A 26,665-nucleotide genomic window follows, 5' to 3' on the forward strand; every position below is an offset into this window, starting at 1 on the left:
AGCTGGGGTCAGGAACACCTGAGTTCCCCTGTGTGTTTAGACACTTACTAGTTATGTGACCTCAGTTGTTAAATGCAAATAATAATAACACCTATTGTGAAGATCAAATGAGATAATTATAAAGCAATTAGGATAGGACCTGGCATATGGTAAATACTATATAAATTATTATTATTTTACAGATGGTTAAATTGAAAGCCAGATAGATGAAGATGGACTGCTTAAGGTTACAAGGAAATAAACAACAGGGTTGAGATTTATAGCCATTTCTTCTGATTTTATCCTGGTGCTCTTTTCATTGTCCTACACTTTCTTCCTTGAAATTGAGCTGTGTTGTTTCTGTTCAGTCATTTCTCAGTTATGTCTGGCTCTTCATGATCCCTTTTGGGATTTTCTTGGTGAAAATACTAGAGTATTTTGCCACTTTCTTCTTCAGCTCATTTTGCAAATGTAGAAACTGAGGCACGCAGGTTTAAATGTCTTGCTTAGGAACACACAACTAGGAAGTATTTGAGGCTGGATTTGAACTTATGAGGATGAATCTCTCTAGTGCTAAGTCCAGTGCTTTATGCATTATTGTACCACCGAGATGATGGAAATATTTAGTACTAAAGATTACAGAAGAACATAGTTCTGATGCCCTATGGATTACAGAGAAATCAGAAATCAGGGTCATAAATTTGGGAATTATAATAACCATACAAGATAGAAGTTATTAGTCTAACTCACCTATTTTAAAGATGAGAAAGCACAAGACAAGTTCAATAATTTGCCAGTGGTCACTGATAGTTAAGTGGCAGACCAGAAATGTAGCCAGCATCCCCTGCCTCCAGAGGTACTGGCCATTTTCTTGTATCACAATGTTCCTCAAGAAGTCATCTTGAATGAATGATTCTTCCAGGTCCATGAATATTAAATAAAAACACTTATTCTCCCCCCTCCCCCTTTTTGTTGAAGCTATTTGAGTTAAATGACTTGCTCAGGGCCACATAGCTAGGAAGTGTTAAATTGCCTAAGGCCAAATTTGAACTCAACTTCTGCCTACAGAGCCAGTGCTCTATAACACTGTGCTATTTAGCTCCCCACCCCCTGAATAATAAACAGAACTTCATTATGTTTTTGGGGAAATCCCCAGTTGGTTGTGGGAGAACTGAGAATAGTTTTGTTTCATCTTATTTCATTTATTTCCATCTGTTACTAGTCACTACAGAAGTTTTTTTTTTTTTTTTTTTAACTCTAGGGACTAAATATTATCTTGTGGGTAATACAAGATATAGAAAGAAAAATTCCTATGTGATAAAATAAACATAGCTAAACTTTAGTTACTATAAGTAACTTTCCCCTAGGATAGAAATGATAGAAAAGATAGTAAGTGTCAGAGTAGGTGAGAAGACATTCAAAGTACAAAGGGAGAAAATAATTCATGAAATTGAAAATAGACCAAGAATGACATATATGTGTTTGAGATGGCTATGTAAAGAAAGTGAGAATTTTGATTGGAGGTCCAGAATGGAAACTGACTTTATTTTAGGGGATGATGTAGTTGAAACTTTGAACCATATAGCTAATGAGCTACTTTATGCCACTTGTATTTAGAAATGGTTTTCAGAAAAAAAAATACCCTACATAGTTGGTATCAAAATATTAATAAATGTGGCCTTTTCCCCATTTTTGAGCTTTTTGGGGTATGAATACAAGAATGAATGAAAAAACATTTATTAATTATTTACCATATATCAAGCATTGGACCAAGCCTTGGGAATATAAATACAAAAGTGAGACCCTTCTTCTCTTAAGGAGTTTAGCTTCTGATTTAATAAGGGGAGACCACAACTGAAGCAGAGTGGTCTCCAAGGAAGGACTTTCTGGTTTTGGAAGTCACAGAGACAACGGTTGTTCTTCCATAAGCGCAAGTAATATTCATTTGATTACAATTGTCAAAATGAGACTTGAAAAGGGGAGGAGTGAATATGAATAGATCAACATAGCAAAAAATGACCAAAATGAACAAATATGATTCCAGAGACTTGGAGCTGAGTGACTTGGTCCATCCTGCACAAGATTTCTGAACATCTGGTTCAGAAATTGGACAGTGACAGTTGGGTAGAAAGTGGTTAGAATGAATACATATGGCCCCAGGGATGCTACCATCCACCTCTTCAATCCCCCATTTGTCACTTTGGTCTTCCTCTCTTCCTACTTCTTCTTCCTCTCCATACACTGCTTTGCTCCAAAGTGCTCTTAAACTGTGGGTTGTGACATCATATGGAGTCTTGTAACTGAATGTAGGGTCATGAAAAATTTGGAAACAATAAAAAATTTCTTTTATTATTTTTATTGTACTATTACTTGCTGCAGTATCAAATATTGTACCAAGATTTAATTCTTTATGTAAAAATAAACAAGTAACCTAACTTATTAATATGCAAATTTCCTTTCATCTTTAATAAATGGCAAAATTATATATATATCAAAGAATTGTTTTAAAATAAATTTTTTATGATTTATTATCAGTAAATATTTGATGTATGTACCTATTTTATATATCTTTATACTTGAAGCCATGTAAAAATTTCTCAGACAAAAAAGGGTCACAAATGAAAAAAGTTTAAGTAATCTTGCTTTTGAGGATGAGAGCAGAAATGTACAGGTAAATCATAATTTATTGTAAGGGGAACAACCATATGCCTTTTCTCTTGATTTCATGGGTTTCTTTCCATGCCAAGAATATATCTCTGACTTCTGAGGTGCTTTTCTCCTTTCAAGATCTACATCAGGTACAACTCCTCTTCCTCCCCGCCCCGCCATGTTTCCATTAGCTAATGTGATTTCTCCATCCTCAAAATTTCCCTTTGGAGCTGTCCAGCACAATGTAGTGAAAAGAAAGATGAATCTGGAGCCAGAGATGCGATGTTTTGGAATTTTGCCTGTGGAGCTTATTATCTGTGTGATTGTAGGAAAGTCCCTTAGACTCCCTGTCTCTCCATTTTCTCATATAAAACATACCTGTAGTACTTCTCAACATTGTTGTGAGGCTCAAATATGTGGAAAGAACTTGGTAAACCTTAAAGTGCTATATGAACAGTAGTAACTCATCTTATCTGGTATTTACTTATTTGGGGGTGCCATTTTTTAACTTATTTTTTTTAATACCTGAAAGTTAAATGAAAGTGAATTATTCATGGGATCAATTGAATCTCATAACATAGGTACATTTTTTTAAGTATATGTTTACAAAAATGAACTTTTTTGTTCTTATGTTTTATTTCCTTTTATGATACAAAAGAACCCCTTCCCCCAACAACTCTTATTAATGACCAACAAAGGGAAGATAGAGATTTTAAATTCACTTTACATCCCCTCATTTGTCTATGGCACCATAGTGAATAGAATCCCTGGTCTGGAGTCAGGAAGACTCATTTTCCTTAATTTAAATCTGGCCTCAGACATTTACTAGCAATAGGACCCAGGCAAGCCACTTAATCCTGTTTGCCTCAGTTTCTGCATCTATAAAATGAATTAGAGAAGAAAATGGCAAAACACTCTAGAATCTTTGCCAAGAAAATCTCAAATGGGATCATGAAGAGTTGGACATGGCTGATATAATTAAACAACAACAAACCAAGGAAAATGACTAACTCAGGATTACCCAGTGACATATAACAACTAACTGTCAGTGTTTGTGTCTGGCGCATCTCACTGGAACCTGGGTGAATCTGACTGCCTTCTGTGGGCATGGGGAGTAAAAGGTTTTTTAATTTTTTTATTTTTGTGAAAAAATCCAGATAATAGGTTCTTATAAGCAAAAGGGGTCTGTGCCTTGTATTTTTGCAGCAATTAAACTGCAGCTTTTTATCTCCCATACAAACTTGATCCTAAAATTGTGGGAAATGGGCTTTTTTTGGGGGGGGAGGGAGGATTCTGTGGTATCATTTACAGAAATGATTTTATACCACAGAGTATTAGTATCATGAAAGAGTCCATGCTGGGCTCCAAGTGAGTGAGTCATTTCCAAGGGGCAATTTCTTTATAATAGTAATTTATTTATAATGGCTTCCTATGGATTTCAGAAGATTTAGAACCAGGAATGGTCTTAGGCCATTTAGTTCAGCTCTCTGTTCTCCATCTCTTGCCAGAGCTAAGCTCCTTGAGGGGTGAAGTGGGGGGGGATAGTTTTGACTTTATTTTTGTATCCATAGTATAGAATCCTGCACATATCTGATAGTTAGTAAATACAGTAAGGCAGCCTGGGGGCACTTAGTCTTCCAAGTCATATCCTACCGTGAGCACACACTGTCCGTGCAACATTGACTAAGCAAAGTCCCAGGCCCTCCTTGAAGACTATAAATTCCAGAGCACATCTGAACTAAGAGAGATAAGTCTTCAAATGGAACTTTTGTACATCAAGTGAAATTGTAGGTCTGGATTAAAAATTATTAATAAAATAATTTGAATTTCACAGGTGAGAAACTAAGGCTCATGTGTGTTAAATGGCTTTTCCAAGATAAAATAGATTTAAATAATAGAATTGGGAAGTGAGTAGAACCGAGAGGACATTGTATACAGCAACAACAAGACTATAGATGATCAATTCTGATGGATGTGGCTCTTTTCAACAGTGAGGTGATTCAGGCCAGTGCCAATGATCTTGTGATGGAGAGAGCCATCTGCACCCAGAGAGAGGATTATGGGAACTGAGTGTGGACCACAACATAGTGTTTTCATTTTTTATTGTTGTTTATTTACATTTTATTTTCTTTCTCATTTTCTTTCCCTTTTTGATCTGATTTTTCTTGTGAAGCATGATAATTGTGGAAACATATAGAGAAGAAATGTACAGGTTTAGCATATATTGGATTACTTGCCATCTAGGGGAGAAGGTAGAGGGAAAGGAGGAAGAAAAAAATTTGAAATACAAGGTTTTGTAGGGGTGAATGTTGAAAACTATCTGTGCGCATGATTTGAAAATAACAAGCTTGAAAAAGAATATAAAAATGAACAAATAAAATGGGACTAAGTAAAAAAAATAATAGAGCTGGGATGAAAATTGAGGTCCTCTGACTCTTGATTCATTTTTCTTTCTTCCACTTCTGCAGTCAGTGGTGGATACAGGTAACCATGATGCTGTACATTCTGGGTTAATTTTCTTTGTGAGCATGGTTTACATTGCCATATGAAACATCATCATGTATTAGCATACTAGCATTTTGTCTCAGGTGAAAAGGTTAATAGAAGGAGTAGAGCAGCCAAAGGTTTAAATGGATCTCAGGATGCTGCCACTGGAATGTCCTTAGAGACTTGTTTCTTATTTTATGAAATGTGGTCTAAAGTGGCCATCAGACCCAAGAAGATCCCTCCAAGAGCGCATGGATGGGAGATCACAGGTGAGTTCTTAAACAATTAACTCCTACAATTAAGCAAACATAAAACCAAAGCAGGAATAGGAATCAAAATTTCACATTATCAAAAAAGTTGGCTCAGTTGAGCCATTTTTATCTATCTATCATAGAATCCCTAGAACAGGAACCTCCAGGCGAAATGGGCCTCCTGATATTGTCTCCAATTCAGAGAGATGTCTTCGATTAGTGTGACAAAGCATTATTTCCCACTCTTCCACAGAATCATTCACACAATCTTCTTTTCAGATGATTTTGGGAGGATGATTTTCATTGCTTCTCTGTAGCAGAATTGGGGAGGGAAGATAAAAACAAACATAAAATGACAGCACACAAAACCAAACAAAACAGGATGAGACTTAGTGGTTTGAAAGAGCCTAGTGAAGTTGTTAAAAGAATAACAAATATCCAGGCTACCTCTTTTCCTATAGAACATTCCCCACACATATAATTCCTAGTTATTTCTTGTAATCATTCAGTCCTGTTTTATGGATGTGTCCCCCTAAAACTTAATTTTCATAAATGTTTTAATAAACTATAAATCACTCTGAATAAATACTCGATTAACTGATGGACAAACTTAAGACTAAGGGAATATAAGTCACATGGATCTAGAATAGAACCCAAATGTTTGATACTGTGTGCATCAAGATAAGCACCAGCCCACAAAACCAAATCAAATCCAGAAAGTAAAAATCAAAGACAGCTTGGAATCACACTGAATGGAGTGCTGGGTCTGGGACTAGGAAAATTCATGTTCTTGAATTCAAATATGGTTTCAGACACTTACTAGCTGTGTGATCCCGAGAAAGTCACAAATGCCTCAGTTTCTATATCTGTAAAATGAACTGGAGAAGGAAATGGCAAACCACTCCAGTATCTTTGCCAACAAAATCCCCAAAAAGGTCATGAAGAGTTGGAAAGATGACTGAACAAATCAGAATAATGACTGAATAACAACAAACAAGAATCACTCTGTGAGATTAATGAAAACAATGTATTTAGCAATTTTGTACATACTTCCCCTTCTTTATGCTCCCTCTAATTTTCTGATTTTCATAGTAATATGTGTCTAGTGGGAGAAGGGGCATATGTACTTCTTGGAGGCAAATGTTAATGTTTTCTTAAATTTGTAATGTGTGACATAATGTGATGGAGGAGGAAAATGGCAAGAGGGAGAGGGTGATATTAAAATTCTAACCAGTACTATAGCAAATGTTGTGGATCTGATGGAAGACTTTGGCCAAATGCATCTACACTTGTTGTTTTTTTTTTATGTGCTAGATTCTCTATCCCCAAGGTCAATCAGTCTTAAAAGCATAGGACTGAGATGGAGGTGAAGAACATTTTCTCACTTTTTATGCCTGCGATCAAGATCAGATGCCTCTGATCTTAAAATGGACATTTCTTGGCCATCAAAAAACATCAATAAGTCAGAGCACAGGTTTGTTTATTGTTCTTTTGGGAGAGCACAGGTTAAATAAAGGGGACTATACTCAACCAGTTTTTTTCTGTCTCAAAAAGACTTTTAAGGGGAGCTTGAGTCCTTGTTCTTAAGGTTGAAGAATTTTTCTGTAAATGAAAACAGAAAAACTTTAAGGCTATGACTCTTCAGAAGCCCCATGGAAGAAAATAGGGGGCAAATAAAAGGAGATTGGGGTGCTGACTCTTTCCCCCTGATCAGTTGCCATTATATTTATAGAATTTATGGGAAAATATTCTTTTTTGTGTAGTCCTTCCCTTCTCCACAGAGTATTTAATGGTGATGACTTCTGGGTTTGCTAAGGCCTTGGTGCCAGATGATTTTTGTTGGCACTTGGATGTTAAAGGTGTCTTTGGTGCTAGAACAGATGAGATCTTGCCCCTCTTCTCCCCACAAGTCATACCTACTCTCAATTAACTCTTTTTTGTTGTTGCTGTAAAGGATTTTATTTGTAATAGAATCCTATGTGCTGAAAATGCTATAATGTAGAAAAAAGACTAGGGTAGAGATTTAAATGGAACTTTAGAAATAAGCTAACATCAATTCCAGAAACAATTACATATCTGAATATAATATAAACTATTAAAATCTCTTAATTAAACTAAATAAGTAATATCTAATCATTTTGGCTGTACAAGAATATAATGATTGAAAATGTTTTATATGAGAATAAAAACCATGAATGGAGGAATTTAATGCTTTTGAAAATAAGGCTAGACTACATATATAATACAAAATATCTCCTTCTTTAGTAAATATTTTCTCATTTATCATGTAGTACCACTTCTGAAATGCATAATCTCTCTTCATTCAAATTCTAGACATAAGTAGGAACATCCATTTTAGTATTTTAGGATGTATTCAAATGTAGCCATGAACTAAAAATGTAGCCTATTAGGACAGAACCCATTAGAAATGGAGTTTCTGCTACCATCTTAACCTATAAGATCATCATCTCTGAATATAATTAGCATTTTTGTCTCCATCTACCATTAAACATCCTTGCACTTTAGAATCTAGTCACCAGTATTTAAATTTAAATTTGTCTAATTAATTCTCTGCTACTTGAAAAGTAGGAAGCAGAAACTTAACCTTCATGTTCTTGACTCCATACATAGGAAACACCTTGACTGAAGTGTTAAATTTGTTCTTTGTAATCCCGAAGGTTAAAGTAATGTTTATTTTTTTTTTTACTAAGTAAAAGCCTTATTACACTAATGTAATTATTAACCCTGTTATATATAGGCTCTGTTTCTTAATATCAGCAATACTCTTTATATAGCCACTACATACAAAGAAGTCATGATTTGACTATCAATAAAAATAAATCCATAAACCATTAAAATGCTTTATGCCAGACTCTTACCAGGAATTCTACTTATTAAATTCATAAAGATTATTTTGACTTTTTTTTGTTCAATTCTAGTTTTTTTTTGGGGGGGGGAGGTTGGAGAAGAGGAATGGGTGTTGGTAAAAATTTTTTTGCCATGATCTTATTTTTAATACACAAATAATAATTTTATTAACGTAATGAGTGAAAAATAAATTTCAAAAGAAGCTTTCTTAGCTAGATGATGTACAGAGTTATACAAGGTAGTGACTTGTCCAAGATCACAAGATGCAAAATAAATTTCAATTCTGATTAAAGTTATCTGCTTCGTAATGAACTTTTTAGAATTCTCAACATATTATATGAAAAAAATTACTAACAACTATAGGTATTAAATATTGAAAAAGTTAACAGTTAGTTGTAATTTATTTTATTTAACAATTTGGGAAGTCTAGAGCAGCCATTGCCAATTCTACTTCAATTTCAGTTGTAACTGGGAATCCAGGAAACTCTGTAGAGTTCTTTAGCATAGTGAACCGTGGAGGTAAAATATATGCATATTTTTGACTGGACATGTGATGGAATTTCTCTAAAATTAACCTCATTGGTTTCATTTTCAACAAAATAACCTGGGCCATTTAACAAGGCTTTTATTATTCTTGATGTTAAAATATGCCCCCCTTTTATAATAAATTCATGACCATTAGAAGATATGGATTTCACATGCATAACATCTGGGCCCTCACACCTGCCATATGCTTTCTCTTCTCCATTCATTATTTCTTCATGAAATTATATTTTATTGCCACAGGAATTTTAACAAAACGCCTTGTTAGTTCTGCTGGGTGCAGTTTGGTCCCCACTCACTGCTCCTCTTGGAGTCATTCCCCTGCTCCCTTCCCAGGCCCAATTAATTTTTGACCTTTCTTTGAAATGGAAATGGATGTGCAAGAATTACCTCTCAGGAGCAGAGGTCATTATTGTTATTATTTTAAATAAGAGAATTTCCAAATACACAAAAACTTTGCTCTCAATTCTGTTATTACCAAAATAATTGAAAAGGAAGACATTTGGGAAGGAGTGTATTTTCTTTTTTTCATGGAATCCCAGATTGAGACCTGGAAAGGACCCCTGAGATCATCTTTTCAGATGAAAAAACTGAAGCTTGAAGAGGTCAAGTGATTTTTCCAGTGTCTCACAGCTAAGAAGTGTCATAGGTAAAACTCAAACCTAGGTGCTCCTAAGTCCAAATCTACCACAGCATGCTAGTAAGTCTATAAGCTACTTCAAATCACCTAGTCATGTTAAAAGGGGAAAAAAATATATTTCATAGAAACTTTATTCCAATTCTCATTTTATGTAAGTTTAAAAGTTCTAGTTTTACCGTTGTCAGCCGGCGAATAAGGGATGATCCCAAGAGGATGACTCCAACGATACCAGCTATTGCAGCAAAAACTATCACAGTGATCACTTAAGAGAAAGGGAGAGATCAATTAATGGCAATGGCTTGAAATAAACAATTATGTTACTGACATCCAGAAAATGGGTTTAATGCATATAATGATATCGTTAAGTTGCTTTGAAAAGCTGAATTCAAATAGGTGAACGATCTTTAATTCTATTAGTTTGGGGGATTTTTCATGTGAAAAACTCATTCCATTTTTATGTATGAATTCATAGAGGGTTTTTAGGGAGTTTCTAGAGGTTGACCAGCCTATATAGGGTCATGCAGATTGTAAAAAGCAGAGATAGGATTCAAATCCCTATCCTTCTGATCCCAAGCCTAACACTTTATCACTATTCCATGCTGATTCTCTAAATTTTAAAGTATTGGGTACTTGTAACTTCTTATTATTGTTGTTATTAATGACCATATGAGGTAAATATGGGGTCACCTGAACAAATCTATTAGATAAAGGCTTAGCTCTCTATTTCACCTTTTCATAGAGACTCAGACCATGTCTACATAAAGCATGAGGGAACCCTATGAAACCATATATATATGAGTATATCTTTAAAAGAAATAAATAATTAGTAATTATCCAGTGAAAGCTTATTGTGAAGATAATGGAATTGAGCCATGAGTAAAGTAAATTAACAATGGGATTTCCAAAAGTGGTATCCATCATCTGAATAAGACAATACAGGCAGGACTCAGCTTTAGAATTGCTTAGATCTAGACACCTAGAAGATCTCACTTGTTTTATAAATTCAGAGTCTTCTCCAAAATTGTCAGGAAGGCACTAAAAATAATTTTCATCTTAAAGGATGCAAAAAAGATTGTCACAAAAGGATGTTTTCTTTGATCTTCAGATTACTTGAGAGATGAATAAGGCAGGGGTTCCCAAGGCAAAGCAGGAAAAATTTAAGCCTAGGGATTTTAGGATATGAGTTCCATGTCATCGGGGATGGATATATGAATTTTAAAAACCCGAACCAATTCCCTTGCAACTTTCCTTTAAAATATATTAAATTTTGATAATTTCTCATTTCCTTTTATTTTTAAATCCAGGGTCCATTTCAACAAATTTTCTTTGCAAAACTCTAAATAAATAAAGCATTTTAAATAAACACCAAAAATTAACTGAATAACACAATGAGAAACACATGAAATCAGTACACACTACCTCCCTGAGAGTTAATGAATGACACCAGTTATTTCCATAGCTGTGACTCATTCCTAGACTTAGCCCTCCCCCCCCCCCATTTCCTTTATAATTACTTATACTTATTTTGTATGGATCTGGACTTGTGTTTTCATTATTGTAAGGAAATACAGATATGGAAATTCCTTCCATCCATGCTGGTGGGCAACTCCTCTATAGCTTATATCCTTAAAGTTATCTGAGGGCATAACTTAACATAGTTAAGTGATTTGTTCATGATCATATAATGAATATGTATTACAGAGCCTCTTAAGTTCAAGCCTAGAGCTTTATTCACTAAACTATGATGTTTTTCACTGTTTTTCTTTGTTGTTGTTGAATTTTCAAAATGTATTTTATTTTGAAGTTAAGATAAAAAATAATTATTTCTATAACAATAGAATAGGGGGAAAAGATGATTGGATAAGAAATTGCAAATCTATTATTTACAATTTTCCATTCCTTTAAAATATAAAATAAAGTTATGTAACTTTTTTTTTTATTCCTCCCTCCAACCATAGAGATGGCTACCTTTAGACATAAATGTGTGTGTTTGTGTGTAAAATCATTCTATACCTACTTCTGCTTTTAATTTTTTTTCTTTGGATACAAATAGCATCTTCTTCCAGATGTTCTTTGTAGTCATTTTGGGCATTTACAGTAGTTAAATTCTCATTGATATCAACACAGATATTATCACTGTTCTATAAATGAGAACATTTCATAGAAGTTAAGTATCTTATTTGAGATCAAACAGTAGAACAAATGGAAGAGCTGGAAATGAAGCCCAGTTCTCTCCCTTCCAGTGCTCTAAGAATGACCCTATACTTTTTTTTTTTAAACCATATTTGAAATTTGCCCCATTCAATATTTATTATCTCTTCTAAAAATGATGAAAGTGGAGCGATTAAGGGAGATATGGGGTTTGGATTTGTGATGTGATTAATGAGAACACCAGATAAAAAATTTTGTTCTATTAATACAGATGAGTACCGTCTCTTTTAGGATATGTCTATATTTTAGAATTCTTCAACATACAAACCTTGTTGAAGAATCAGGCTAAGATATTTTCTAATGTCTCAGAAAAGAGTCACCATTTTTTTTTTTAAGAAAGGAAGAACCATGTTACAAACTCTGGCCATTTAAAGTAATTTTACATTAAATTAAAATTAAAATAAATAAAATACAAAAAGTACATTAAAACACTCTCATAAGAAGAAAAATGGGGACCTCTGTTGGCAAATAAGAAGATTTACATGCAATTTTTGTCCATGGATGTTTTCAACCTACCTGGTCCGGAGAGTTTGTGGATTATGTGACCTTTGGGTCCTATTAGAAATAAAACACAGATCTACATAAGATTTAAAGTTATAAAGATGTTACTAACTGTGGCAACTATTTCAGTATATATATATATTATATATATATATATAATATATATATATATATATATAGAGAGAGAGAGAGAGAGAGAGAGAGAAAGATAGATAGATACATAGATAGTTAGAAAGTTTTCCTTTCAATCATCTATGGTTTTATCAGTGTGGGGAACCCATAATACTAATGCGGATTGTACTTTGTCTATGACTTATTAGATAATTCCTATGGTGGTATTTAAGGTACTTAGAAGTTAGGCAATCTGTCTATTAAATTCAAAAGATGATAATCAATCCCAGTTCCCCTTGCCTCATGCTTAGCTCTCTATTTGTTATGCCAGTTGGCCTTTAGATTTCTTGTAATTGTTTTTCATTCCTAATTTCTTGGTGACTATGGATTGAACAAATCTCTAAGTTAGTTGACTTTCCAAGAGAAAAGGCCAAACATATCAAAGATTTATAGCTGGAAGAGATTTTAGAGCATATCTAAACCCTGTCCCACAGGGAACCTGAGGTCCAGAAAGTTTAACTGCTTGCCTGAGGTCATATAAGTCATAAGTAGCAAAGGTGAGATATGTCACTATTTATAGACTCAACTTCTACTCTCAAATACCCATGAGAATATATGGAATTGATGCAGGCAGGCAACAATCTTGATAACTAAGAGCAAGATGGGATTTAATTCCATAGACCTACTATACATGGCCAGCTCTGTAGTTAGAACTGAAGATATCTAGATAAAAAATGGCAGAGTCTCTATCCTTGGAGAAATTACAATTATTATTATTAATTTTTTTTTCATTTATTATAATAACTTTTTATTGACAGAACCCATGCCAGGGTAATTTTTTACAACATTAGCCCTTGCACTCACTTCTGTTCCGATTTTTCCCCTCTCTCCCTCCACCCCCTCCCCGAGATGGCAAGCAGTCCTATATATGTTAAATATATCGCAGTATATCCTAGATACAATATATGTGTGCAGAACTGAACAGTTCTCTTATTGCACAGGGAGAATTGGATTCAGAAGGTAAAAATAACCCGGGAAGAAAAACAAAAATGAAAATAGTTTACATTCAGAGAAATTACAATTACTAAGGAGATATTTGTCATACTTGCAGAAGAGTAGGCTCTAAGGTAGATCCAGACAAGGACCCCTCAAAAAAAATCTAGACAAAGCATTCTAAGGAAATTTGACGACAGAAAGAACATCATTTTCTGGGAGGATTGGGTAAAGAATCAGGAACAGCTTCAAGCTAAGACAAGGAGATTTATGGGAAGATGACCCAGGCAAATGTAAGGAAGCTGAAGTGAGTGTAGGACAACAAGTTCAGTAACAATAGTACACATTTATATAGATTTGCAAGCCCCTTTCCTCAGAAAGTTCCTGTGAGATAAAACGTACATATTATTCCATTTTAATTCCAAGATGAGGAAATTGAGACTCATTAACTTGTTTAAGAGGCTTTCTTTGAGTCAAATTCTGGTTCTTTTTCTAGTATATCATCCTGCTTTTCCATTTGACCAGATTGTAGAATAGAATCTGAAATGAACCTGAAATGGTACACTGGCACCATTTGTGAAGGGTTGGGCTAAGAAATTTACATTTTTATCCCAGGAGTAGTAGGGAGTCATAGAATGCTTTTGAGTGGGAGAATTCTTTTTCCATGGTGATACAGGAATTACTTTTCTTGTCACTACTACCTATGAGTATAATGTATTCAGTGAATTTATCTCCATAATCACAAGAGCAATAAAAATAAAAAATAAGTCAAACCATATTTTGCTGATTCCTGTGTTTGGTTCTTGGTTTTTGGATGGCTGCTAATGATATTGTGCTCAGTTGTGTGTGCTGGCCCCTGTACAGTAGTACCCACTGCTTGTTCTTCTAGGCCTGGTGTACTTTGGGTTGAAACATAACCTAAACAAAACAGAGGTTAGGAAGATTAGCTCCAAGTATCTTTGGAGTGGGTCCACAAGCACTCAGCATGTTTTTAATTTAGCCCTGGAGTTCTCCTTACTCCAGGATTCTGCTAGCAAGCATACAGCATTTCACTGAAAATCTAGTTTCATAACAAACTGGTAGAATTTCTTGGACTCAGGAATCAGAAAATAGCATGGTTCATTGAACACTTGGAGGAAGAAACGATGAGGAATACTCATAGATCATAGGACCACAGATAATGGAGAAGGAACAAAAATCATGACTTAGTGGAATCAGTTCATGTAAGTCTTCTAAAGTTTTTTTGAATTCTTCTTCGATAAACTTTTATTTAGCCAATAATGTCTCTTTAGATTCCAATTTATTATTTTTTTTAGCCATTTCCTTACTGATGGGCACCTACCTCAAAGTGATATTTCTTTCTTTTTTTTTTTTTTTAATCTCCTTTTTCAATTTGTCGGTCTCATCTTTCTACTCTTCCACGAAGTGGTCTTTTGTGGATATGTTCTCCTTGGTCAAGAGCTTCAAAGGACCTTAGAGACTTACTAGTCCAACTACTTCCTTTTACAAATGAGGAAATTAAGTCCCAGAGATGTTAGTTGACTTGCCTAAGTTGACTTACATTGCTAGTCAGACAGGATTTGATCCTAGAAACAGTGTTCATTCCATGTCACTCTGATTTTAAAAAGGAGGGAGACATTTAATGTTTACAAAATACTTTACCCACATAATCTCATTTGACCCTCATAACAACCCTCTCAGGTCATTATTATACCTTATTCTCCCTAGTCATCCTATAGTGATGAATAAAAAACCTGAGTTTCAGATAGAGTGACTTTTCCAAAATGAGATAACCAACAGGTGATCCTGAAAGACAAGTATTTCCTCATTCCTGGTTGAGAGCCCCATCTATTAGGATGCCTTTGAAGACAATGATTCCTTAGAATATTGGAAGGAGATATAGATATAATTATGAAACCTCAAGCTACTGAGTTGGATGGCATCTTTGCACTATCTAGTTACCCCATCATTTTGTAAATAAGATGAGATACAGAATGTTTTAAATGACTTGACTATATTTATACAATTATTAAGAAGATTTGGACTCTATTACCTTGATGTTAATTCAGGCCTCTACCTGTTATACCATACTGCCTTTTACTCTTGATAATATCTGAGAAACCATTGATAACAGTAGGATTTCCATAAACCTAAAGATAGGTAGCACTTAACTGATTAAAAAATGTTTAGTTGATATATTTTGCTTTGTTTTTATATCACAATCATATCTGGAAATAATTTTCCTCTTCTCTTCCTTAGATTCTTTTATTAGTCATCTATTATTTATTTTTCTTATATTCATTTCAACATTGCTTCTTTGGATCTACTTATTTCACTCTGAATCAGTTCATGTAAGTATTCTAGCGTTTTTTTGAATTCTTCTTTGATAAACTTTTATTTATCCAGTAATGCCTCTTTAGATTCCAATTTTTTTTAGCCATTTCCTTACTGATGGGCACCTACCTCAAAGTGATCTTTTTTTTTTTTTCAGATCTCCTTTTTCAATTTGTCTTTCTTATCTTTCTACTCTTCCACGAAGTGGTCTTTTGGGGATATGTTCTCCTTGGTCAAGAGCTTCAAAGGACCTTAGAGACTTACTAGTCCAACTACTTCCTTTTACAGATGAGGAAATTAAGTCCCAGAGATGTTAGTTGACTTGCCTAAGTTGACTTACATTGCTAGTCAGACAGGATTTGATCCTAGAAACAGTGTTCATTCCATGTCATCTCCATGTTTTATTTGACAGACTCTAATTTCAATTAACCTAGATAAGGATATCATGACTTAGTGGAAAGAGAACAAGACTCAGACTCTGGAGAGTCATAAATATTTAGAACTGAAGGTCAGGAGGGACTTAAAAAATCTTCTAGTCCCCAGGTTCTGGATCTGATTCTATATCTTATCTATCCCTGTGGCTCTGAGAAAATTACTTTTATGGGCCTCTGTTTCTTCATTTATAAAATATTTCTGTATTCTGGAGATAGCCCACTCTATCACTTTTTCCACAGTAAATTCCCAGTTTTGATATTTACAAATTGTAGCCATGTACAAATCACTTTAGTTCCCTGACTCAGTTTCCTCATCTGTCAAATGGAGATATTGCTTGTATTCTAACTTATAGGGTCACGGTGAAGAAAATATTTTGTAAAGTTCCAAGCACTACATAAATCTGGATTATTATTTTTCCTCATTGATATTCTACTCAAAAAATCTCATTGTGTCTTGCAGGTAATCAATGTTCAGTCAAGTTTGTGCCAGCAAGAAGCCAAATAGTTCTTGCTAAATTGAAAACACTTTAAGCCTGGTCATCTGAGGATCAGCCTCTCTGGAGAGAGGGGCAGCTTAGCAGTGCAGTGGATAGAGTACTGGGTTTGGAACCAAGAAATCTCATTTTCATGAGTTCAAATCTGGTCTCAGACACTTTCAAGCTGGAGAAAGAAATGGCAAACCAACATGGTATCTTTGGCAAGAAAACCCCAAATGGGGTCATAAGAAGCTGGCCACGACTGCAGTGTCAACAACATCAATATGAAGTCTGAAGAGAGAGTCTTATTCCCATAGGCCTGCTTGTCTGGTGATAAAGTTACTAGCTAAAGCATCTGTTTGACTCCTAAAGCATGAAGGGCTTATCATCCTGAAGCTTGATGTATTAAAGCATTAGTGCATATATGTGATAACACACTATATGATTATTATTAGCCATAACAAAGATTTGTGATTTCGTTGACATGGGAACTCCCTTTACCCATGTAGGGTAAAAAACACATATTAATTAATAAATTGGTCTGACAGAATTATCTGAGGCACAGAGAGATTAAGTGACTATCCAGGGTCTTAAAACTAGTAAGGATAAATAATAATAACTCAATAACAACAACAATAATGACAAAATAAATTTTTTTTGAAAAATCTTGTTTCCAAGACAAGTTCTATTTAATATGAGAGGTGCACCAAATGTTGAAAATTATTTTTGTATCTATTTGGAAAAATAAAATATTATTTAAAAAAGAGGGAGCCATCAGTGAGAATTCCTCATCTTAGAAAGCAGGCAGAAGCTTGACTAGGAAGAGGCCAGTAAGACAATGAATTTGCCATCAGGTTTTCATATGATCATAGCATCAAAAATTTTGAGGTGAAAGAAACCTCAGAGATCTTGCAGTTTTATGGTATATTTCAGCCTCAGCTTCCACTTGAGAAGGATACCAAAGTGAATGATTTTATGTGGATGATTTGGCTTGGGAAGTAGCATCTATACCATGGAAGGTGAACCAGTTTAGTCAATTTTTAAAAAAAATTCCATTGTCATCTAAATCCACCATTTTGATAGATGTTTCTAAGTGTCATTGTCCATGAACATTTTTAAACATCTTTCAAAAATCCTTGAAACCATATACTGACAAATCCTTCCCCCTCTACCTTTTTTATACCATGAAAGTTCTTCATAGCACCTGAGGCTGGATGGACATTAGTTTAGAAATTACTAGTCTTACCCCTTCATTTTATAGATGGAATCACTGAGATTTAGAGAGAAATATTGACTTTCCTGAGGTCATATTGGTAATAAGTAGGGCAAGATTGAAAATCAAATATTCTGATTCCATAGTCAAGGCACCATTATATTACATTTCCATCTTTGTTGACACAGATCTTATATTGTGATAGAAATTATTAAATTGTTTTATTTTTAAATGGAAGTCCATTTAATTCTGTATCCACCATTCATCTGTGATGGATATTCATAAATAACTTGCCCCTATTTAAATCTAATTGATTCAATATGGAATATCTTTTGATTATAAAAGTCTTCAAGACAAAGATTTAGGGAAAGAAAAGGCAGTTCAATTAACATAAATTTACTTTTTATATCATCTCATTCCATTAAAATGGTAATTGGCCTTCAATAAAACTATAGGACAAAGTTTAATATCCTAGCAATAACATCACATCAAAATGCTCAGATCAAGTTGGAAAAAATATTCTAAAACTTCACTTACCTAAAAATAGTAACAAAAGTACTATCTCTTTATACATCTTCATCTGGTGAGTTTAGTCTTCAAAATCCAATGTAAGAAATCCCAAAGCCCACAAAGTGTGTTCCAAACCCACTCAGAATGACTGCTGGTGTCAGTCACCAGGAACAGACTCCTCTTGTATCTGTCCAGTTCAGACTTCAGAGGTTCTAATCAGCTATGAACATGGCCCATCATAAAAGGCGGAGAAACCCTGTTGACTGCCCAAGTTTTGAATTTCAATTTCACCAATGACAAGTGGCACTTGGTCAGTGAACTGAGAAAGGAAATGTTCCCCACGTGGGTTGGCCCTGAACATCCAATTGTATCTGTATAAACTCCCCCAGGGAATTGAATGATAATGTGAACTTTATGTCTCTGCCCCAACCCTCTGGTTTTCAGTCTTTTTATTGTCCGGATGATCTACTCCTGGATATTCAGCCCATCGATATTTTTCCTAAAAGTGATTTCATGATTTCAACTCAAGACCCTTAATTTCTCTTCAGAAAGAACTAGGAAAAACCCCAGGACAGGCTCATAGACTTAGAACTGATTTACATGCTGTTAGTTCAACTCCCTCATTTTACAGATGAGGAAATGGAAACTAGGCATTCAATGACTTGTTCAAGATTTAAATGTAGCTCTTCTGATCCCAGAACTAGTATTCTTTCTACTGTACTCTTCTCTCTCTATAAAATAAATTAGTCTTTTTCTTCTAATTATATCTAATAATTACAAAAGACAATTTTCTTCATCCAGTCACTTCATTTTGCAGATGAGAAAACTGGGAACCAAAGAAGAAAAAAATAAATTGTTAGTTAGTGGAAAATAAATTGTTCTTTTTTGCAAGGCAATTGCAGTTAAATGACTTGCCCAGGATCATACTGCTAGTGTCTGAGGCTGGATTTGAACTCAGATCCTCTTCATTGCTGATCTATCCACTGTACCACCTATGTGCCCTTAGATCTGGTAATTCTTAATCTGCCATACTTATTCCTTTCTAACCTTGCCCTTCCTGCTATAATGGAATGAAAACATAACTTAGGTTTTGTTGTTGTTGTTGTTGTTTTTGTCTTTCTAGAAGCCTAAAGTGAAAATCAGGTGCACATCTTTTAAAAGGAAAAAAAAAAAAGAGGAAACCACTTTGCTTGAAGCTACCAGGTATCTTAACATCTGGATTTTTCACAGCAGTCTGTGCAGTTTTTGTCCAAATGGTTCTGATTCTGAGGCTGCCTTTCTGTATTACTTGGCCTCCCTCTCCAGCATTGATGGTGTCCAAATGTTAGCCAAAATCAATTTTTTTTAGAATAAGTTCAGTTCTGTGAATCATATCTCCAGTCCAGCTATAAGAATTCCATAGGAGTAACAGAGTTTTTGTAAATGCTTCTTGTTGATAAATTGATATTCCAAGAATCTTAAGACCGTAGGGAAACTTGAAAAATTAAAAAAATTAAATTTAAATTTAAAAAATTATAAAATATTTTAAAATCATTCCGCCTTAGATCACATTAGACTCTATCTTGTTTTTACAGACCTTCCAAGAAATGAGTTATCACCTTGGCCCACAACTAGGACTGCTTGGAGGGATGGGGGAGGGGAAGGAGAAAGTTAAGAAGGATTGTGAGACATGGTTTTTAAAAACATTCTTTTTAATAAGTGGACTTGTTTTTATTGAAATATAAGTCAATAAGCATTTATTAAGCCCTTTGCCTTTCTGTAGTATATGAAGATTTATTTTGTGGTAAGTCAAGTAGCATGTGTAGCTTCCAATGGTCTCAAGGTCTCCATTCGATAGTAACAGAGGGCCCTTTCAAGAAGTCCAGTTCCCTTTTATAAGTGAAAAAATTGAAATCCAGAAAGCAGAGCATGTATGTAGGGGGAGGAAGCCTTGAAGTTTTCAAATCTAGTGTGTAGAAATTACTTGTTTGAGCATTGTTTTGAAGGAGAACTAGTTTCATTTAAATATTTCTTCAAATAGTTTGTTTCAGAAAATCCTGAAATAGCCATTTATTATGGGAAGTACTTTTTTCAAGTTGGCAGGAGAGACTTCAAGTTCTCAACCTCTTACAGAAACCTCACAATCTAGTTTCCTAGAACCTGCATTTTTGGAAAGTGTATAAGAGTCTGGTATTGGTGAAGATGGTTTAGGAAAAGATTCTCATTCAGAGGAAAAGATAGCTAAGTGAGATATTTTCCTTTGTAACTTATGGAGACTCATAGCTTCATTGAAGTACAATTCAATATATAATTTTTTGCCTATGGAAATTCTCATAATTGTTGGCATTTGTCAAATTCAGAATAATAAGCAAAACAGATATAAAAGAAAAAGGTCTGCAGGAAATATCTTGCCATCTCTTCATATTCTAATCAGATGTTACTGGTATATAGCTATTATATATATTCCATGTATAATACATAGATTTTGAGTGTATATGTATATATCTACCTCTATCACTATATCTCTATATACATACACACATCCATCAGTGGAGAAAATTTTGCTTTTGTATTCCCAGGGCACATAATTGCCTTGAATCCCTTGAACTTAGAGTATTGAACATGGAATAAAAGACTTTTAATTCAAACCATAGTTTTGCCTTTTATTTCCTATTTGATTCTGGACAAATTACTTCATTTTTCTAGGTCAGTTTCCTCGTCTCTAAAGTGATGGGATTGGAGTATCCAATAGATAATCTCTAAGATCCCTTTCTGATTAAGCTCTCTGATCTAGGCTTAGGACTCAGGTCTAGCACTTAAATGAGCCTTCATAGGACTCAGTCCTGCAGCTGAGGACCTGATCAGATGCTCCTGCATACATGGGAACCCTGCCCTCTCTCTCCCTGATATCAGAAAGCAGCATGACTGCTTTCTGGACTATTCTGGACCAGATCAGGACTATTGCCTGGGAGCAGATGTCCCAAATCTCACCCTTTTCTTGACTGAGTACTTATCTCCCTTGAAGTAGTGCTATGGCCTAGGAAGAAAGGTTCTTCCGTTAATCAGTCCTCAGAGAATGAAGAGCGCTTTTTTTTGCCCAGCTTTTGATCATCACCACTGTTCCCACCAAACCCTGAGTTAAGGGAGAAACCAGCCAAGAGACCCAGATTCTAGTCGTGGCTCTCTCATTACCTAGCTGTATAATCTTAACTAAGGGGGTCCATTTCTCTGACTCTGTTTGTTCACTTGTATAATAGGAGGGGAAAGAGTAGAGCAGAGCTGTCCACCATGGGAGTGCTGAGGAACAGAATAAAATGTAATTGGGAAATATTTAACAAAATAAATAAAAATGCAACAGAATATAGATAATTCTGGTCCAGTTGATAGAGCACTGGGCCTGGAGTCAGGAAGACTCATCTTTCTGAGTTCAATACTGATTTCTGTCTGCCTCAGTTTATTTCTTAGTGACCTTGAATTTGGCTTCTGGAAAAGTTTTTAAATGTACTACTAAAGGGATGGTTAATGCATACCTAGAAAAGGAAGCAGGTATTACAAAAAGCCAATATGGCTTCATATAGGTCACACCAATGCAACTACATTTCCTTTTCCCATTTATTGAATCTTTAAACACTTATTAATCACCTACCGTGCCAGAGTTAAAATTTCTCATGATTGATGGAAGAGGAATTGTCTATATTCTAGTGCATAGAAGCAATCAATAAACTTTTTATCAATCTATTAAGGTATAACTAAACTGAATTTGAGTCAAAAACGTGATTTCTGTATCAAATAGGTCCCTATATTTACCCTGAAATGAACTGAATGAAATGGGTCTAAAAACATTAACCTATAGAATATATTTTCTCCAGAGTTTTAGAGTGGCCTCTAGTGGTATATTTGTATCATGAACAGATGAAAATGGCAATTTAAAAGTTTTCCTGTTTGTTTTGAAGCTTGGATTCCCTATTTCACTTAAGCTGGAAGGACAGAAGCTACCCACTGGCCTGACTCCACTGCTAATAGGCACAGAAGCTTTGATCTATTCCACTTTTGATCCAGGTAACATTGTCTTTTTTTAGACTTGAGATCAATTCCCTTGGCATATTGGTATATATTGTATGGAGTCCATACAATCATCCAATTGAATTTAACCCTACTGCTGCTCAAAACTTCCAAGCTCAAACAATCCATCAGCTTCAGCCTATCCAGCAGAAGGAATTACAGGCTTATGCCATCATTTTAGGCAGTTTGGAGTTTTGGCAACTCATATGAAACACCCAAGAAGAGTACTTTCCCATTTGAATCACTTCTCTTTGTCTCTTAGTATTTCATTCTTCTGTTTCCCATCTAGGATAACTTGCCCTATAATATTTTAGTCCACTGAATGTTTCTTTTTTTAACTCTTAGAAATCCACTTTGCCCAATACCAGCATTTCTGGTCAGCATTTCTCTCCTTTTCCATCACACTCTGTGATTGGACAGTACCTCGCTTCCCCCATCATTTCTACTTTATCTGATAATGCTTTCTTAAAATGAGGATCAGATCCACAATGACTTGCTCTTATTATGCTGATTCTTATTTGATTTCTTTTATTATTTTTCAATATTTTAAGGAATGAAATTATGATTGAAATTTCAAGAATACCTTAGTTGTTTTGTACCTGGAAAAGATAGATCCCGCAGAAGTACAGATAGCTGAAATTCCCCCATCCCTACTGTGCTGTGTATGTTCCAGATTTGGGTCTGTTTCATAATCCATCTATTCTCCCTTTTGTTCAGGTGGTTCTATAATTTTTCTTCTTTACATAATACATATTTCACTTGTTGGCTTGGAAGATTCCCATTCTTCTTTACTCTCCATAGCTTAACAAAAACGGAAGTCAGGAAAATGAAGACCCTAAAACATTTAATAAAATATTAAAGATAGAATGGCACAGGATAGAGTATTGGTCCTATGGTCAGGAAAACTCATCTTCCTAAATTCAAATCTGACCTCAGACAATTACTAGCTTTGTGACCCTGAACAAGTCATTTAAATTTGCCTTAATTTTCTCATCTGTAAAATCAATTAGAGAAGGAAGTGGCAAATTCCAGTATCTTTGTCAAGAAAACACCCAATATGATCACAAAGAGTCAGACATGACTAAAAAATAGTTTAACAACAAACAACAAAGATAGAAGTAAAATGAGTTTTCAAAAAGAAAAATGTTGACCTAATTTTTCAATGTTTTGGAAAAGAAATCTTGGGCTTTCTTTTCCATTTTTCTCATTCCCTTCTTATAGAGTGCAATTTTATTGAACAAAGAGTTAGGCTTTTTTTTTTTTTAATTTAAAAGTTAACTTTGAAATAAACCTGAATGAATTCAAGGTTTGAGAACAAAAACCAAAAAACCCCCATCGTGGACTATTCAGAGAAACTGAGTTCAAATTCAGTCAGCATTTTTCAAGCACCTACTATGTATGAGGGTAGCTAAGTGGCAGATGGATAGAGCTCTGAGCATGGAGTCAGGAACACTCATCTTTCCAAGTTCAACTCTTATTTCATTTACTTATTATCTGTGTGATTTAGCAAGACACTTAATCCTGTTTGTCTCAGTTTCCTCATCTATAAAATGAACTGAAGAAGGAAATGGAAAATATTTCTAGTAATTCTGCCAAGGAAGCCCCAAATGGGGTTGTGAAAAGTTTGGACATGACTAATTATCTAATTATGAAGGGTACACATACATATACCCGTTTGGGAAGTTCTACCAAGGCTGCCCTTTTAAGTGGTATTTTTTTTCTTGTTCCTTTAATCTCCCGTTCTGTGTTCCTTCCACAAATTTTTCAACCACTCCAATAAACTAACCCTTTGTAATGGACAGATATTTAATACTGTGTATGCATGTCAACAATGGATAAAGTAATATAATGTGAATATAAAGTAAACCTCTTCTTGGTACCAAAGGAGAAATGTCTTCAGTAACAAACTCTTCCCTTTTTCTAGGCAAAATGGATAAGGTCCTTTGTTTCTAGTAAAGTAAGTAGAACTGAATCAGGATTAATTGTAGAAGGGTCTTGTATAGAAACATACCCTGTACAAAATATAAGAAGAGAAAACCAAGAACAGGACTTTGGCAAATCCATTCATTTGAATTTCAGAATGCTTTGAAGAAGAGGGTCCATTCTGAGGTCCCTCTTCTTTCTTTCCCTCAAGTTCTTCTCCTTCCTAGAGGATTCTATTTTGTCAATCAACTACAAGGTGTGATAGCATGTTTTGTTATGACAAATATGAAGATAGTAATAAAACAGAGATAGAACCCTCCTCCTGAACTTGGAGGAATAAACCATCCACACCAGCAATGAAAAACTCTGGTCTTTTTTCTGGGATCCTCAGAAAAGGAGCCACAAATTTTTTCTCTTCTCTTAGTCTAAGTGATTTTTTTTTCTTTCTACAGTTCCCTTCCATTCTCCATCTCTCCCAACACAATGGTCACAATATTTCAAAGAGAAGCACATTTCTCAAAATATTTATAGCAGGTCTCCTTGTGGCAGCAAAGAACTAGAAATTGTGGGGATATCTGCTAATTGTGAAATGACTAAAGTATATGATTAGGTGGAATATTACTGCATTGTAGAAATGATGAACAAAATGATTTTAGAAAAAAGATTTGCAAAAATAATGAGCAATATGAACAGAGCAAAGAGAACTTTGTATACAGTAACAGGAATATTAATTCAATTTGTATAAATATAATATATAACATACATATATGTGTATATATATATTTTGTTAGATATACACAGAAATTATTAACTTCCTTTTTATGGATAAGGGTATAGATCTCTAAGATATCCTTCCTTCCTAGCTTCCTCCCTTTTTCCCTCCTTCCCTTCCTTCCTTCCTTCCTTCTTTCCTTCCTTCCTTTCTTCCTTCCTTCCTTCCTTCCTCTCTTCCTCTCTCTCTCTCCCTTCCTTCCTTCCTTCCTTCCTTCCTTCCTTCCTTCTTCCTTCCTTCCTTCCTTCCTTCCTTCCTTCCTTCCTTCCTTCCTTCCTTCCTTCCTTCCTTCCTTCCTCTTTTCTTCTTTCCTTCCTTCCTCTTTTCTTCCTTCCTTCCTTCCCTCTCTCTTTCTCTTCTTTCATTCTCCTCCTTTCTTTCCTCCTTCCCTCCCTCCCTGTCTTTCCTTTGAAGAAACATGGTTATGTTTTTAGGCACCAGGGATATCAGAGCCAACAGAGAGGGAGAGGTTTAGGATTAGAGAATAAGGAAAATAACAGAATCAATAGGATGGAGAAGATGCAAAAGATAAGATCAAGAATTGCTGTAGAGAGAAATTTGTTAAAGTAGGATTACCTTTTCATGTGAAACAGGAGTTAAGGAGAAGATAGTGGAGGAATTATCTGAAGAATATGAGAAGTGTACATGGGAGAATGGGTAGCATTCAGTGAATGTCCTTTTTGTGAAGTATAAAGTAAGTCCTTCAGCTCTTAGGGTGATAGGAGGGGCACTGTGAGAGACTTGAAGAGGGATCAATTGCAAAGTACAGACCATTGAACTTGAATTTTTTTCCTGGCAAAATTTTAAAACGTGCAACTAATGAGACAGTTAATGAAAAGGAAGCAGGTGTTATGAAGAGCTAGCATCACTTCATGTAGGTCATCCCAATGCAACCATATATTTTCCCCTCTTTATTGAATCCATCAAACATTTATTAATCACCTACTATACCAGACCTGAAGTTTCTCATGACTGATGGAAGAGGAATTGTTTAAATTTATGAGCTGTGGTGGGGGAAAAGAGAATGGAATTGGTGACTGCCTATGCTCTGGAATGGAAGTTCTGCAGGATTTCTTTTTCCATTTGTGACCGTTTTTGCTTGAGAAATTTTTATGTGCCCCCAAATATATAGGTATATAAAATAGGTAAACAAATCAAACATTTAATGATAATAAATCATAATTTTGTGAACCCCACATTGTCATGTGGTCCCATTTGAGGGTCATCAACCCCAGTATAAGAAGTTTTGCCCTAGAAGTTCTCAACTTTCTTCTTTTTCCAAGTCCTCTTAATTTTGTAATTGAGTTTTGTGTTTATAATTACCAGTTAGGACCACAAGGGAGCCAGGCAGATTGGCAATGCAACTGTCAGGATTTGTGAGACCCTAATTACAAGCGCTCCTACCCTTCTTCTTTTAAAACTGTCTCCCTCTCAAGTTCTGGCAGCTTCATGCTTCCTGCTTAATGTAATTTTCCATCTTTCACATCTGCTACTCCTAATTTTCCAGGAAAGAGTATTCCCCAAAATGGACCATGCCTTCCAAAAAGGGAGGTGAGAGCGACAAATCAAAGGGACCACATGACTTCTGGAAAGTCACAACAGAAATTGGGGATAGAACAAAAATTATTCATTCCCAAACTCCTCTTGAAATAGAACTCTGCTAGGATATATCAAAGTGTTCTCTTTCCAAACCCATAAGCAGAGGTGCCCCCAGACCTGCTCTCTCTCC

At 35.0% G+C, this 26,665-nt stretch overlaps 1 protein-coding gene and 1 pseudogene across 2 annotated transcripts in view; both read right to left on the minus strand.

Moving 5' to 3' along the window:
- Positions 1-5,335: 5,335 nt before the first annotated feature.
- Positions 5,336-26,665, minus strand: part of LOC105750896 (glycophorin-A) — a 45,731-nt gene continuing 24,401 nt past the window's right edge. The window contains exons 5-9 of one of the 2 annotated variants that reach the window (XM_031943747.1): positions 14,008-14,151; positions 12,145-12,183; positions 9,594-9,679; positions 6,898-6,968; positions 5,336-5,677 (exon numbers count right to left, since the gene is read on the minus strand). In XM_031943747.1, coding sequence (XP_031799607.1) covers position 5,677; positions 6,898-6,968; positions 9,594-9,679; positions 12,145-12,183; positions 14,008-14,151 — 341 coding nt within the window. In that variant the 3' untranslated portion in view covers positions 5,336-5,676. The remainder of the gene's footprint in view (positions 5,678-6,897; positions 6,969-9,593; positions 9,680-12,144; positions 12,184-14,007; positions 14,152-26,665) is intronic. The other variant, XM_012552203.3, reaches the window with a different exon arrangement.
- Positions 7,301-9,587, minus strand: LOC111721349 (annotated as a pseudogene).

The sequence above is a fragment of the Sarcophilus harrisii genome, chromosome 6, assembly GCF_902635505.1.
Source record: "Sarcophilus harrisii chromosome 6, mSarHar1.11, whole genome shotgun sequence".
In the NCBI taxonomy this organism is placed as follows: Eukaryota; Metazoa; Chordata; class Mammalia; order Dasyuromorphia; family Dasyuridae; genus Sarcophilus; species Sarcophilus harrisii.